The sequence below is a fragment of the Plecotus auritus genome (assembly GCF_963455305.1).
Source record: "Plecotus auritus genome assembly, chromosome: 7".
Taxonomy (NCBI): Eukaryota; Metazoa; Chordata; class Mammalia; order Chiroptera; family Vespertilionidae; genus Plecotus; species Plecotus auritus.
This window is the reverse complement of record NC_137774.1, coordinates 52,940,684-52,958,178: the sequence shown is the minus strand read 5'-3', so window position 1 is coordinate 52,958,178 and position 17,495 is coordinate 52,940,684. Positions and strand designations below refer to the sequence as shown.

The following is a 17,495-nucleotide window of genomic DNA, read 5'->3' as shown; positions in this document are numbered from 1 at the left end:
GAGACTACGAGGCTGGGGGTGTGAGCTGGGGCTGCAAGCCTGGGGGCACGAGTTAGGGCCCGATCCCCACAGGCCACCCCGAGAGACCCCACCCATGCACGAATTCATGCACCGGGCCTCTGGTAATCTCATAAAGGATGAATGAGGCAGGATAATAAAAAGCTAGAAAAAAATAGGTCCAGAGGCATGGAGGCATACAACAGACAGACAAATCTCGGAAGGGTGGGGGATGGGACATAGGAAGAGATAAACCAAAGAACTTACATGCATATATGCATAGCCCATGGATACAGATAATAGTGTGGTGAAGCCCTGGGTTGAGGTAGAGGCTGGGTGGAGAGGGGCAAAGGGGGAGAAAATGGGGAACATATGTACTACTTTCAATAATAATATATATATATATATATATATATATATATATATATATATATGTATATGTGTGTATATATATGTGTGTGTGTGTGTGTGTGTGTGTATATGTATATACACACACACACACACAATAGAGGTCTGGTGCACAAAATTCATGCACTCGGGGCTCCCTCAGCCCAGCCTGTGCCTTCTCGCAGTACAGGAGCCCTCGGGGGATGTCTGACAGATGGCTTAGGCCCGCTCCCCGTGGCGAGCAGGCCTAAGCCGTCAGTTCGACATCCTTAGCGCTGCAGTGGAGGTGGGATAGGCTCCCGCCACTGCTGCTACACTCGCTGGCCGTGAGCCTGGCTTCTGGCTGAGCAGTGCTCCCCCTGTGGGAGCACACTGACCACCAGAGGGCAGCTCCTGCATTGAGCGTCTGCCCCCTGGTGGTCAGTGCACGTCACAGTGACCAGTCATTCCACTGTCAGGCCAAAACCTGCTCTCCGACATCCCCCAAGGGGTTCCAGATTGCGAGAGGGAGCAGACCAGGCTGAGGGACCCCATCAATGCACAATTGGGGCCAGGAAGGGACATGGGAGATTTGCCAGCTGGGGAGGAGCCACGGGAGGGCTCCAGGGCATGTCTGGCCCATCTCGCTCAATCCTGATCGGCCAGACCCCAGCAGCAAGCTAACCTACCAGTCGGAGCGTCTGCCCCCTGGTGGTCAGTGAACATCATAGCGACTGGCCGACTGTCTGCCCCCTGGTGGTCAGTGCACATCATAGTGAATGGTTGAGCGGCCTTAGTATATCATTAGCATATTACGGTTTGATTGGTTGAACGGCCGACTGGACACTTAGCATATTAGGCTTTTATTATATGGGATGTTACACATAGAATTAAATTACTACTGGGCATATCATTTATAATTCTAGATCTCAAATAATAGTATTTAAGAGTAGGCTTCTGGTTTCCAATTGTTAATATGTATTCATGGCTTTAACTAAAATTTATAATAAACCACTCATTCTTATCATGGGATGCTAATAAGTTGAACTGTAAAACTGGATTGGGCAGTATCTAACAGCATTTTGAGAGAAGAGTCTAAACTTTTGCCAATAATGATCTCTGAACACAATTTTTAACAAAATATGATTTATCTGTCTAATTTCTTTATGATTCTGAGATTAAAAACTCATTTTCAGAATCCTATATAATAAAAGGCTAATATGAAAATGTAGCGAATGGTGGAACAACTGGTCGCTGTGATGCACACTGGCCACCAGGGGGCAGACCCTCAACGCAGGAGCTGCCCCCTGGTCATCAGTGCGCTCCACAAGGAAGCGCTGTTCAGCCAGAGCCGGGCTCATGGCTGGAGAGCGCAGCGGCAGTGGCAGGAGCCTCTCCTGCCTCCGGGGCAGCACTAAGGATGTCTGACTGCTGGCTTAGGCCTGCTCCCCAGCAGTCGGACATCCCGAGGGCCACCAGACTGCGAGAGGGCGCAGGCCGGGCTAGGGGACCCCCTCTCCAAATGCACAAATTTCGTGCACCGGGCCTCTCATAAATAATAAGCAAGGTACTTTATGGCAATAATAGGTTAAAAATCCAAGCTCACAAACTTGGAATCTTTCCGTCAATAGCTTACTATGTGTAAGAGGAGTGGGGAAAGGGAGAAGCAGACAAAAACTGAAAGAATGGAGTGAGCTTCAGTGGAGCTCTAGAGAGTCTTGAAATAAATGTGCCCTAATTACTCTGGGATTACATAGGTAATGCCTAGTGATTCCAACTTGATTGGATAATAAACCAGTAAAGTGATTTTTCAAATCAGTTGGATCTCTATGATATATCCACCTGAGTAAGATAAAGAAGGTAAAATCAAGACACATGAATTTAAAAACTCTTAACTTATAACTAGATATTTTTAAAAGTGTTTTCTATATAGTACATTCTATTCTTTCCAAACCAGATCTTTTTCCCAAACTCCAAGCTTATATAGCTAAATGTGTACATTAGATCTCCACTTGGATGTCTAACGGGTATTTAAAATTTAGCATGTCCCAAGATCTGCTCCTCCTTAAAAACCTGTTCCTCCTTCGGCCATGCCTTTCACAGTAAATGGCACCTCCATAAACCCAAACTTGGATTATCTTTGATAACTGTTTTACTCACATTCCCCCACAATCAAACCATCAGCAAAACCCTTTGGCCTTACCTTTAAATATATCCTATGTAATAAAAGGGTAATATGCAAATTGACCCTAACGGCTGAACAACTGGTCGCTATGATGCGCACTGACCACCAGGGGGCAAGCGCTCAACACAGGAGCTGCCCCCTGGTGGTCAGTACGCTCCCACAGGGGGAGCTCTGCTCAGTCACAAACCGAGCTGACAGCTGCAAGCACAGCACAGGTGGTGGGAGCCTCTCCCTCCTCCTCGGCAGTCGGATATCCCCCGAGGGCTTCCGGGCTGCCAGAGGGATGTCTGACTGCCAGCTTAGGCCCAATCCCCTGGGAAGTGGGCCTAAGCCAGCAGGTGGACATTCCCCAAGGGGTCCCGGACTGCAAGAGGGCGCAGGCTAGGCTGAGGGACACCCCTGAGTGCACAAATTTTTGTGCACCAGGCCTCTAGTGTGTGTGTGTGTGTGTGTGTGTGTGTGTGTGTGATCCAGAAACTAATCAGTTCTCTTCACCACTCAACTACAGCCAAGTCCAAGCCTCCGGGATTATAATTGTTCTTCCCACTCTTCCCTTGCCTCACAAATCTAACCTCAATAGAGTAGTCAGAATAGTCTGTCACAACTAAAATCTGTTATTATACTTCTGCTTAAAAGTCCAATGGATTCTCCTCTTATTTGGTATCAGCTCTGTCATTCAGTTCTCTTTATAGTTTTGTTAATCCTCACCTGAGGATATTTTATCCATTGATTTTTTTTTTTTTTTTTTTAGAGAGAGTAGAAGGGAAGGGGAGAGACAAAGAGAGAAACACCCATGTGACAGAGACACACTGATTGCCTCCCACACAGGTCCTGACCAGGCCGGGGATCAAGCCTACAAACCGGGGTATGCCTTGCCCTTGATCGGAATCAAACCAGTGATCCTTCAGTCCATGGGCCAAACCACTAATCACTGAACCAAACGGCTAGGGCTCATTCTGTTCTATATTAAACTAATACCACCTAATTTCTGAAAAGCTGTCCATCTATTTGGACACAAATGAAATGAAGTACACAAGTAATTAAGAAACAGAGATAAGATTCTTTTGGTCTGAGATGGTGGTATAAGTCCATTATTTAACCCCCTCCTTTCACAAATTTCCAGTGAAACAACCAAAAAAATATAAAACTAGAAGGAAAATCTTCAAGGTAACCTAAAAGTGATTGTGAGCAGGACTAGAATGTTGGAAGGCTGACCAAACCGAAACTGAACCTACTTGGGGGCAAGCATCCTAAGGGTTGGGTCAAGATGAGGATACATATGGAAAATCTCAGTTCTGCAAATGCACTCGGGGATAACTAAGGGTGCTATCACATAGAACAAGAATGTGCAGAGGAAAACACTAATATGGCTAAGACCTAACAAAGGCCAGCGTGCCACAGAAGAGTGAAGTGGTACCCCAATAACTTTAGAAGACAAATGTTTCAGAGTTAAAAGAGACACTCCCTGTCACTAGAACTTTCCCCTTTATCACAAGCAAGACACTGCTAATCCAGCATTGATAAGGTATAATAAACATCAAATTATTCCTTTACATTACCTGGGATTGAAAAAAATTAAACAGTAACATATACAATTTCTAAGTATAAAATTAAAGTTACAAATACTAGTTTGTAGTTAGTAATAAAGCTATTTTAAAAAATTTGTAGCTGAAATTTGTTGAAAATGTAGATGGGCTCAAGCACCTCTTGCAAAAGGACCTTGGTCCCACGTTGCCGGTAGGAAGCAGGGGGAAAGCCCTGACTCCTTTAGTGGAACAGTGTTTCCTATCTCACTACCAACATTCAATTTGCTGCCATTCAGTTCATAAATCTTTACAGCTCTACAAGCATCTATCTCTACGTTTCTACACTATCAGTCCCACTGATGTACAAGCATACTCTTTTCCTCCCTTCTTATCCCCATCAGCCCTGCCATCCATTTGTTTTATTTTATGAGCAAATCTTACAAACAAGACTACACTTATACTATTGCCACTTCCACACCTTCTATATCCCCTTCAGTTCACTATAATCTGATTTCTGACTCCCTCACCAATCCACTGAAAATGCTTATCAAGGTCACCTCAGCTGACTCAACCACTAGCAGCATTTCACATAGTTGTCTTAGGAAACACTCCCTATACTTTTTTTGACCAAGAAATAAGTTTTGAAGAATATGTAATTACATCTTATGAGGTAGTGTTCTGTAAGAAAAAATGACCCAGAAAACACAAAAGTTATGACTATAAATAATGAAAAAACTGTGTCAACCTGTATCTGGTGACCAAAGAGACCAAGAGAAGAAAGGGTAACTGTGTACAGAAACCATAAGAAATTTAGGAATGCTAATAAACAGTCAGCAGCTGTCCAAGTTCATGAATACAATTCGATGTTGCGACTTGTATCCGGGTGTGGAGGGTAACAGGTGATTGCATTCTCCCAACAGTCTCACTGGTAAAGCATACATGAGCTGTGACAGCTGCTGAGTATTTTGGAAGAAGTAACTGAGTTGCAACTGTGAAAACATATATACATTGTATTAAAAACTATCTTTTTAGGTGAAGTACTTTCTTTGAGGCATTTATTTATTTATTTATTTATTTATTTATTTATTTATTTATTTAAAGATTTTTTTCAATTGATTTTTGAAGACAAAGCAAGAGTGAGAAGGAGAGAAACATCAGTAAGCTGCCTCCTACACGCCCTCTACCAACCGGACCAGGGCACATGGGAATCGAACCAGCAATCTTTCAGTGCACAGGACAAAAACCCAACCGAGGCACACCAGCCAGGGCTCAAGTGCTTTTTAAGATTTAAACTATCTAAACTCCCAAAATGAAATTAAATCCGCTACTCTGGTTACCATACTATATTTCTCTCTCTTACCTACCTGTCTCTTCCTCAAACAAATGACTGGTAAAGATGATATAGTAAATAAGGTGTTAAGGGTCTCAAATTTAATTACATTATTATTGTTAACACTGATATGCACGATTTAGATGACCTGGAAGTATAAAACTTCTCATTAATAAGTTTCTCATAGTAGAAACTTAAAATACATTCAAAATAAAAAATATAACACTTAAAAATATATAGCTTAACTTCAAAACATGTTCATAATATTCTAATTTAATAGAAACGCCAATCCCCAAAGTACAGGTTATTAAGTACAAAGCTCCTATTATAACAATTTCATCTTCCTCATACCAACCCTGAAACATCTTCCATACAATATTGAAACATACCTGGTTTCTTCCTCTGCGTTTTCCATAATTCCTTCTAACTAGGGCTTTATAATTCTCATTTTTCTTGGTTAAGTAGTAATATAAAACACAATCAGGAACACTCTATAAGTAAAAAAGAAATATTTTTGAGGATCCAATGAAATAATTTTTTTTAAAAAATCAAGTAACACTTTCTAGGAAAATCTCTGGTTTTCTCAAAGTATAAATTGAGGTGAAACACACATGACGTAGCTGGGCTCTAAAACTGTACGTATTATGTCTACTACTTTAATAGGCAATCCAAATTACATAAAAAAATACTAGGAACTATCAGAAACATTCAACAACTTTCTTATTAATCAGTAACTAAATTCCTATTCTTACTGCATATATGTAAACATTCAAATTGTCTCTTTAAATATTTTTCTACAAAACACTACATTCAACCCATTGTGAAAAAAATTCAGGAAAAATCAGGACCATGATATTTTAATTAGAAATTTAATGAGGTTAAATAAGCATTGTAATCTATGTGTTTTTAGAAAAATACAATATCAGGTTATTTTCATTAACCATGAATATTATTAGTCCGTGTTCTGTGCTAAGGATTTGTAAGCATATAATTGTAAATATCACTATATTAGTCACATGAAAATCTTTTCTGTAGCAAGCCCTTTGCAAAAATCAGATGCCATTAACTATTTTTGGGTATTAGAGCATAAAATTTCAAAGTAGCAACCATCAAAAACCTATAAACATTTTCAATGCCAACCATTTCTCACCTTTCTTTCCAAGTAGGATGCAATTAGTCCAAAGTTTTTTGGATGCTGGATAAACCTGCGTGAAAAAACACACAACACCACCACCACACACACACACACACAGAGACAAACATTTTAACAACTCAAAAGCAGGGGAGAGGTGCAAACCTCGAGAATAGAAATATGTACCAACTAAATCCCAGTGGTTCCTAGCTGCCAACCTGAGGAACAACTGTAGTATCACTGGAATCTTTTAAAGAGCACAGGTTCCTGTGTACCATCCACCCGGAAATGACTGGACTGGTCTATGATAGAGCACAGAAATCTGTACTTTTAAAAAGCAACCCAGATGATTCAGATACCACCCATGTTTGGGTACCTCTCTTAACCTGGCTACATAACCCCAGTTCTTATCTGTTACCTATATATCCACCTATAAACTTATGGGAAGATCACCTCAAATCTATATTCTCTACTTTGCAGTATCAATTCAAATGCCAAAACGGGGCTAAGTGTTTTTTACTAACTATGCAAGCTTCTAGTGGATAATAATTTAAAATTTAAATTACTTGTCCTTAAAGATTTCCTTCTCATGGTCAGTCCAGACATTCATAAACTGCCTATCTTTATAAACCTTCATGGGGTCCTCCATAAGCCCATTCATGTTAATGAACTTGACCCGTCTTTGTTCTGCATCAAACATCATAGGTGGAATCACAGAGAGCTGCCGCATTTGTTTCTCATTATTCTGAAAAAAAAAATAAATAAAAAATGCAGTTTACATAAAATAAAATGTAAAGAGGGTCACAGACTAACTGTCTTAATATATACTAAAAAAACAAAAACAAAAAACAAAAACCCACATACATATGTAGTTCAATGACAATAGTGGTATATACCATAACATCTAACATGTAGTAATTACTCAAATATCTAATAAGTATCAATTCAATGAATGATAGTCAGAGAGTATACATATCCTATATAATAATAAAAGCCTAATTGCTAAAGTGTCCGACCGTTCATTGGACCATTTGACCAGTCGCTATGATGCGCACTGACACCAGGGGGCAGACACTTGACCAGTAGGTTAGCTTGCTGCTGGGGCCCGGCCAATTGAAACAGGCCGGACATCCACTGGAGCCCTCCTGCGGTCCCTCCCTGGCCCCAATCATGCACCAGTGGGGTCCCTTGGCCTGGCCTACCCCCTCTCACAATCCGGGACCCCTCAGGGGATGTCAGAGAGCTGGTTTCGGCCCGATCCTGCAGGCCAGGCCAAGGGACTCCACTGATGCACGAATCTGTGCACTGGGCCTCTAATATTTGTTAAAATCTATTACTACAAGTTCAGAAGAGGTTTTTGGTTTTTTTTAAGATTTTAAGTTATTTATTAAGGTAACATTGGTTAATAGGATCATACATGTTTCAAGTGTAAATTTCTATGATACATCATCTGTATATTGCATTGTGTGCCCACCACCCAGTCAAATCATCTTCCATCATGATATATTTGGCCTCCCTTATCCTTTACTTCCTCCCTACCCCCTTTCCTCTGGTAACCACCATACTGTTGTCTGTGACTATGAATTTCAGTTTATATCCCACATGAGTGAAATCATATGGTTCTTAGCTTTTCTGACTTATTTTGCTTAGCATAATATTCTCAAGATCCATCCATGTTGTCACAAATGGCAATATTTCATCTTTTCTTATGGCTAACTAGTATTGGATAGCATATATGTACCACATCTTCTTTATCCAATCCTCTATGGAAGGACACTTTGGTTGTCTCCATGCCTTGGCCACTGTGAATAATGCTACAATGAACATAGGGGTGCATATATCTTTGTGAATAACTGTTTTTGAGTTTTTCAGGTAGGTATCCTCCAGGAGAGGGATTGCTGGATCATATGTTAACTCTATTCTTAATTTTTTGAGGAACCGCCATACTGTTTTCTCCAACACTTACTACCTGTCTTATTGATAATAAACATTCTAACAGGTATGAGGTGGTATTGCCGTTTTGATTTATATTTCTCTAATGGCTAGTGAAGTTGAACATCTTTTCATATATCTGTTAGCCTTTTGTATGTCTTCTCAGGAGAGGTATCTGTTCAGGCCCTCTGCCTATTTTTTAATTGGATTATTTGTTTGTTGGTGTTGAATTGTATAAGTTCTTTGTAGATTTTGGATTTTAACCCCTTATCTCCCATTCAGTTGGTTGCCTTTTTTTTTGTTGGCAGGTTCTTTTGCTGTACAAAAGCTTTTTAGTTTGATATAGTCCCATTCATTTATTTTTCTCTTTACTTCCCTTGCCTTCAGAGTTAAATTCATAAAATATTCCCTATGACCAAGATCCATAAGTTTAGTAGCTATGTTTTCTTCTATGTCATTTATTGTTTCAGATCTTATATTTAGATCTTTGACCCATTTTGAATTAGTTTTTAGATGGGGAAAAACTGTAATCTAGTTTTATCCTTCTGCATGTGGCTTTCCAATTTTCCCAGCACCATTTATTGAAGAGGCTTTCTTTTCTCCATTGTGTGTTTTGGCTCCTTCGTCAAAAATTATTTGCCTATATATGTGGTTTTATTTCTGGGCTCTCAATTCTGTTCCACTGGTCTGTGTGTCTGTTTTTATGCGAACACCATGCTATTTTGATTATCATAGCTCTATAGTATAATTTGAAGTCAGATAGTGTGATACCTCTGGCTTTGTTCTTTTTTCTCCAAACTGTTTTGGCTACTCAGGATCTTTTGGGATTCCATACAAATCTGATAATTTTTTTGTTTAATTTATTTTTAAAATGACTAGGATTTTGATGGGGATTGCATTAAATCTGTATATTGCTGTAAGTAATATAGCCATCTTAGCTATGTTGAATCTTCCATTCCAATAGTAGTGCATACCATAACATCTAACATATAGTAATTATTTACATATCTAATAAATATCCATTCAGTGAATTAAAGAGTCAGAGAATATACATATTATTTTTTTATAACCCACAATTTGAAAAGAGTTCTTTACTTAAAAGCTGACATTTCAGATGAAATTTTTAGATATAGAGGATACAAAGTTATGTCAAGTTCATTGATATAATAATGACCTTATGAGGCACATTAATTCTATTTAGTCTCATTTTTTAAAGTCTTAACGCTACTTTAGACAACAAACCTTGACATTATTTTAGAGAACAATGAACAGAAAATTAAATAGGTACCAAATCTTAGGATCACTGATTTTAAAGTAACTAAACTCACTTAGGAATTAAATGCTTCCTGCTAATCTTACATAATCTTTCCATTAAAATTTTAAGACTATTATCCTTAGCAATTTAACTGAAACTTTTTATGTCTATAAAATTTCTTTTCCCAAGGTTTAATTTTAGTTTATAAACACAAACTGCCATGAAAAAACTTTTACCAAAGTTATAAGTATTAATCTCAGTAACAAGGCTAGGTCTTCCCCTAATACTTTTCCTCAGAGAAGTAGATATTACCTTACAAGTCTTTAGAAAGTCTAATTTTATGAGGTACTATCAATCAGTTTGAACATCCAAGTACTGTTTACAGCAGACATTAGTTTGAAATCACCTCAACTGATACTAGTTATAGATGCTTATATGGTTTCAGTCAAAAAGCAAGTTAAGAAATTTAACATAGGTTTAGTTATCATTCTAGGAATTATGGCCATAAATCTTGAAATATACAGCAACATAATAATTGTCTTTGATCATTACTTAAAGGACTACCATACTCAAATAATCAAGACCTCCAGAATTTAGAGATGAAGCTTTTAAAAGCCATGTTATAAAATCAAAACTAGCAAAACTCAATAGGTAGATGATTTTGAAACAACCTTAAGACATAGTTTGAACATAGCTACAAAGACTCAGTGTCCTTGACTGAAATTTATTCTTGTTCAGCAATGATTTAATGTCACATCCTATCTCTCTTTTAGGCTAGAGAGCACTCTTTGGAAACCACAACAAGTGAATATACAAACATCTACAAAATACATGCTCTTTTGCTGTTTTATGAGATGGCACTACCAGCTCAGTCCTCTAACCTAGAAACCAGGGAGTCACTTTCCATTTCTCTTCTTTCTCATCACCACACTTAATCCATCAATCTTGTCCTGTCCATTCTACCTTCTATAATCTCTCCTTTCAGTCCCCTCCTATTATCTATCACTATTATTCTGACTCAGGTCCTTATTTTTATAATAGTCTCCTCTTATCTTTCCCCACCTCCATGCGGCCAAAGCCATATTTGTAAAACACCGATATGATCATGTGACTGCCTTCTTTAAAATTTCTAATGACTGACCAGTCTTTGGATTATTCCCTCACTTATGTACAAATAAACCCTTATTTTCTATTCTGTCCACTTTTTTCTCCCATGCTTCCATGAGTTGATCGTAACATTGGCAGATTTTTTGTTCCTATTAAATATCTGTAGCAAATTAAAAATTAATGAGGCTAAAATTCCTGAATAATGAATTAACTTAAATTAGATCAATTTATTTTCTTACCTCCTGCTCAGAGAGCCCGTCAATAATCTCAGAAATCTCATGCTCACTTCTAGCAATAGTGGCTGAAAGACCAGCTCCCCTCTGCCCAACTCTAAGTATGAGAGAGAAATTAAAAATATATTTAAAGGCCTTTTATAAAGAAGACATACAAATTAAATTACTTTTGTATAGATTACTTTCCTGAATAAGACTTTTTTAATCAACTAGAAGTCAGAGAAGAAACCTAAATTAATTTGCTTGAGTCATCTATAAAACCAGTAATAATTTAAATGCTGAGATTAAGGTTTAAAGGTTGCATGTCAAAGTTCAAATGACAGAACTATTTATTTATGGGAAACGTCTGGAAAACCAGTATTGGTGACATTTCCATTTCAAATACCAGTTTATGCATGCCTTCCAGAGACTAGAATAGCAGGCTTAGAAAAATGCATCAAACATTTTTTAAAAGAGGGAAGAAAAACACAAGCATCATCCCTTGTAAAAAAACTTAATCATAAGTAAAAGAGCTTACATGACTGTTACATGACACAGTAAAGAGCAGAACACTAATGTTTTTGCCTCTGCAAAATACTTGTTCTCTAAAAGTAAAAACAAATCAGAAAATATCTTACCAATATCGAAGAATTTTATAATTAGCAACCAATTTAATACTGTTTGACTATGTTGGTAGGTATGAAGGACGAGATACTCAGGTCTATTCTTATTAATTATCATTTCCAAAGAAATGGGTATTTTCAAGAGTTGAATAATTAATTTAAAAATATTCACTTAAGCCTAGCCAGTGTGGCTCAATGGCTGAGCGTCAACCAGGAGGTCATGATGCTTCAATTTCCAGTCAGAGTACATGCCCGGGTTTCGAGCTCAATCCCCAATGGGGAGCAACAGGAGGCAGCCAATCAATGATTTTCTCTCATCATTGATGTTTCTATCCTTCTTTCCCTTTCCCTTCCTTTCTCTGAAATCAATAAAAACATATTTCTTTAAAAATCAACTTAAATTCAGATTCAACATCATGATTAAATATAAAAAATTAATATTAAATTCACCAAGACATATTAAAAACAAAAGTTCTTTATAATCTTTCTTAATGATTAATCTGGTAACAATAAATATTGTGATAGATCAAAAGTGTGATTCCAAGAAAACAGCACAGCCATTAAACACCAAACTACTTACCGTTGAAATCTTTCTTGCTGTTCTCTTTGTTTTCGAATTTCTGGAAACTGCTTTTCATAGTACTCCCTTGTTTTGCTTTCTTTAGCTTTCCTCCGAGGATTATTTTCTATTCTGTCCACTTTTTTCTCCCATGCTTCCATGAGTTGATCATAACGTTGGCAGATTTTTTGTTCCTATTAAATACCCGTAGCAAATTAAAAATTAAACAAAACTCTGTGATTCTGACAAACCTAATACTTTAAAGTACATGTTAGTTCTTAAGGTAAAGTGAGAAGTACATTTGGCCTATAACTCAACTGTGAATAAAAAGCTGTCCTCAATCTGAAAGAGGAGAGAGAAAGGGAGCTGCATTGCTTATGAAAAATCTGACATATAGAGCATATTTTGGTGGAATTTTTTTTAATCATTCCTCTATTGTTGGTGATTTTGGTTACTTGCATATTTTTTTATTATAAATTACTAGAGGGCCAGTGCACGAAATTCATGCACTCAAGGAGGGTGTGTGTGTGTGTGTGTGTGTGTGTGTGTGTGTGTGTGTTCCCCCTCAGCCCAGCCTGCTCCCTCTTGCAGTCTAGGAGCCCTTTTGCAGTCCGAGAGCCCTCAGGGGATGTCCGACTGACAGCTTAGGCCTGCTCCCTGTGCTGGGAGTGGGCCTAAGTTGGCTGTTGGACATCCTTGCGCTGCTGCGGAGGTGGGAGAGGCTCCCGCCATCGCCACTACACTTGCCAGCCATGAGCCCAGCTTCTGGCTGAGAGGCACTCCCCTGTGGGAGCACACTGACCACCAGGGGACAGTTCCTGCATTGAGCGTCTGCCCCTTGGTGGTCAGTGCCATCATAGCAACCGGTCATTCCGTCATTCGCTTGATTTGCATATTGGCCTTTTATTACATAGGATGCTATGTAATAAACATATTTGACAGTCTAGAAAAGATAGAAATTGGTTGTAATTTATGATTACAAAAACTCAGCAAATGACATGAAATCAAGAATACTTTTACAAAAATGAGTAATGTATGATCTACTTTTATAAGTATCAAAAACACAGAAAGAAGAACCCTCCTGTACAAAACTGTGTATGTGTCTGATGACACACAAATAAAAAAAGTGTGGAAGGACTCATAAAAAACTGTTAAAACTGGTCATCTCAAAAAGTGGCATCAGAGAAGAGAAAATTATCTTCCTCATACTCCACATTCCACCCCAACAACTTTCTAATCATTTTTTTCCACTCCTATATGTCTGTTTTACTCCATCTGTACCACGACCTCTTCAGTACAGGCTAAAATCAATCCTCATCTAGATTAAAGAGTCTCCTAATGTCTACCATGCACTCTTTTTTTACAATCAAATTTGTTATTCAATTAAAATTTATATCCACTATTATTTTGTTATTAGTTTCAGGTGTACAGCATAGTAGTTAGACAATCATATACTTTACAAAGTGGTCCCTCCCTCTGGTATTTCAGGTACCCACCTGGCACATTCGTAATAGTGTAGCCAGATGCAAATTCTTAAAATTCAAACCTAAACACTTCACTCCCTCAATTCAAACACTAAAAAGATACTCTCAGGATCTAATCTAAGTCTCCTAGGTGACCTCTAGTGCTGTGTAGGACTTGCCCTGGCTTTCCCCAGCAGCGTCATTTCTCACCACTCCCAGCTCAGTCAAAGCCCCAGCCATCTCTAAATCTGGGACACTCCACTCTACCTCCCCGATCTTCATCACACAATCCACTCTACCACCCCCAAATCTTCATTTAAGCTGTTCCCTCTTCTATTCAAGTTACTGGCATACTAGTTTTCCTGTGAAACTTCCCTTCATGATTCATACCTGCATTAACTGTCCCTCTTACATGCTCACTGTCATCTGTATATGATCACAGTACTGCAATTGCCTGGTGACTTATCTATCCTCAGTTATATCTTGGCTAAAACCATATGGCTATCTTGCTCACCATTGTAGAATGGTATGTGCAGCCAATGAACATTAAACAAATAAGTGAATACAGAAACTTTATAGCTACTCTACTGAAGTATAAAAAGAAAACCTGGGTTTCTGTGCTTGCATCACTAGATAGCAAATTCAGAAATTACCAAAATTCCAACGAAATTACTGAATAGAAAAAAAAAATACTTCAGCTAATTTCTTATTTAATAATAGAGGCCCAGTGCACAAATTTGTGTACAGGTAGGGTCCCTCGGCTGGGCCAGCAATCAGGCCGATTGGGGCTATCTTGCCCAGTCCTGATCGGGGTCATTCTGGGCCGGTTGACCGGGAGAAGGGACCGCAGGAGATTGGCCGGCCATGGGAGGTTGGCTGTGGGAGCACACTGACCATGAGGGGGCAGCTCCTGCATTGAGCATCTGCCCCCATGATGGTCAGTGCACGTCATAGCGACCAGTCAACCGGTCGTAACGGTCACTTAGGCTTTTATATATGTAGATTTCTATGTTCTTGGCACATACACACACACATAAAATTCAAGACCGAAGGGCTAGGTTGGCAAATTAGAACATTAGAAGTTACACTCCAAGAGAAACCAAGATGGTGGCATAGGTAAACACCTAAACTGCTGCCTCATGCAACGATTTCAAAACTACAACTAAAAGACAAAACGGACATCATCCAGAACCACAGGAAGGCTGGCTGAGTGGAAATTCTACAACTAGAAGGAAAGAGAAAAGCACACTGAGACTCAGAGGAGCTGCAGGAGGCAGAGGTACTGAGACGTGCCCAGATAGGACTGGCAACTGAGTGGGCGGCTGGCTTTCTCAAGCGGGAGGGAGACAAAAGCTCCTGACTGCACTGAACTCCAGTTCCGGGAGAGACCCTGGGGACCCAGACTCATACGGAGAGAAACTGGACTGTCAGGAAAGAGAAAAGCACACTGAGACTCAAAGGAACTGCGGAAGGCAGAGGTACTGAGGCGCGCACGCGGAGAGGGCGGGCAACTGAGTACGCGGCTGGCTTTCTCAAGCGGGAGGGAGACCAAAGCTCCCGACTGCACTGACCTCCAGTTCCAGGAGAGACTCTGGGGACCCAGGCTCATTCGGGGAGAAACTGGACTGTCTGGCAGCAGGCGGAACTCGAGGGCAGCTTTCTCTCAGAGGTGCTTGCAGCGATTACCGCAGGACACTGAGACCCAGGGGCCTCTTAGGGCAGGGGTGACGGGAAACCAATACTGTCTGCTCGCCCTGAGACTCTGCCCCATCCAAGCTGAGCACAGAGGGTTTTGCAAGTCTTCTCTCATAAGGGTGTCTCCAGCACAGAAGTTCTCCCAGCATAGACACAGCTGATCCTCACAGCCAATTGGCCTGGAGGTCAATTCCTCCCAGTGATACCAACAACAATCAAGGCTTAACTACAACAAGACTGTGTACACAGCCCACAAAGGGGTGCACCAAGAGTGTCCACCTCAGGTAACTGGGGAGGCTGAGCCACTGGGCCCTAGAGGACACCTAGCACACAAAGCCACTCTATCAACTCAGGGAAGCAGCCAAAATGCGGAGACAAAGAAACAGATCACAAATGAAAGAAATGGAGGAAAACAAATGACTGGATATAGAGTTCAAAACCACGGTTATAAAGTTTTTCAAGAATTTTCTAGAAAGGGCCGATAAATTTAGCGAGACCTCGAGGATATGAAAAAGGACCAACTAGAAATTAAACATACAGTGACTGAAATAAAAAATATTATACAGAGATCTAACAGCAGGCTAGAGGATCACAAGAATCAAGTCAAAGATTTGAAATACAAAGAAGCAAAAAACACTCAACCGGGAAAGCAAAAAGAAAAAGAAATCCAAAAATATGAAGGTAGTGTAAGGAGCCTCTTGGACAACTTCAAGCGTACCAACATCTGAATTATGGGGGTGCCAGAAGAAGAGAGAGAGCAAGATACTGAAAACCTATTTGAAGAAATAATGACCAAAAACTTCCCCGACCTGGTGAAAGAAATAAACTTATAAGTCCACACCAAGACACATCATAATTAAAATGCCAAGAGCAAAAGACAAAGAGAGAATATTAAAAGCAGCAAGAGAAAAAGTTAGTTACCTACAAGGGAGCACCCATATGACTGTCAGCTGATTTCTCAACAGAAACTATGCAGGCCAGATGGGAGTGGCAAGAAACATTCAAAGTGATGAATAGCAAGAACCTACAACCAAGATTACTCTACCCAGCAAAGTTATCATTCAGAATTGAAGGGCAGATAAAGAGCTTCACATATAAGAAAAAGCTAAAGGAGTTCATCACCGCCAAACCAGTATTACATGAAATGCTGAAAGGTATTCTTTAAGAAGAGGAAGAAGAAGAAAAAGGTAAAGATAAAAATTATGAACAACAAATACATGTCTATCAACAAGTGAATCTAAAAATCAAGTGAATAAAAAAATCTGATGAACAGAATAAACTGGTGAATATAATAGAATCAGGGGCATAGAAAGGGAGTGGACTGACAATTCTCGGGGGGAAAGGGTGTGGGGGGTGCGGGAAGAGACTGGACAAAAATCGTAAACCTATGGATGAGGACAGTGGGGAGGGTAAGCGCAGAGGGTGGGGTGGGAACCTGGTGGAGGGGAGCTATGGGGGGAAAAAGAGGAACAATTGTAATAATCTGAACAATAAAGATTTATTAAATTTTAAAAAAAAAGAAGTTACACTCCAAATAAAAGATGCTAACTCTAGAATGCTGCTATTCATTAACTGTCAGGTCATTAAATATAAGGTACAAAGTTCACTTCCACTGTGGATTAAAGAACAACACTTATTTACTAAACAACTGAATTTAAATGACTCGTTTATCAAAAATCAGTAGACATGTTATGAAAATAAGAATATTGGAATTATATTTTCTGTAATTTAATTTCAATGAAGACTATACTTATAAAACTTTTGGACTGCAAGTCATATAATAAATATTAAAAACTAACTCTCTAAAATTTGAAAAAACTAACCTTTAGCTGACCCAGTTCCTAATGAGAAAACAGTAGTATGTAATGAGCAGACTGTAACTTACCCACATTTGTTTGAGGGTTAAGAGAACAAATGTAGATCATCCTGTTTATCATATTTTTAAACTACTCACCATTTTCATTTGGCTAGATAAAAATTTTATACATAGACGACCAAAGATATTAATAATAACATTAAACATGAATTATGATATCAAAAGGTTGTTAGAAGTTAATTTATAGTTAAGTCACATCTATTTTTACTTTCTAAATAAGCAACCTTCTTTCAAATA

General features: G+C 39.2%; 1 protein-coding gene across 15 annotated transcripts in view; it reads right to left on the bottom strand.

Moving 5' to 3' along the window:
• Positions 1 to 17,495, bottom strand: part of NCOR1 (nuclear receptor corepressor 1) — a gene marked incomplete at its 3' end in the record, with an annotated part of 233,555 nt that overhangs the window by 106,903 nt on the left and 109,157 nt on the right. For all 15 annotated transcript variants that reach the window (XM_080680923.1, XM_080680927.1, XM_080680921.1 and 12 more), the window contains 5 exons: positions 12,246 to 12,418; positions 11,070 to 11,160; positions 7,103 to 7,281; positions 6,555 to 6,609; positions 5,794 to 5,895 (listed from right to left, as the gene is read on the bottom strand). In XM_080680923.1, coding sequence (XP_080537049.1) covers positions 5,794 to 5,895; positions 6,555 to 6,609; positions 7,103 to 7,281; positions 11,070 to 11,160; positions 12,246 to 12,418 — 600 coding nt within the window. The remainder of the gene's footprint in view (positions 1 to 5,793; positions 5,896 to 6,554; positions 6,610 to 7,102; positions 7,282 to 11,069; positions 11,161 to 12,245; positions 12,419 to 17,495) is intronic.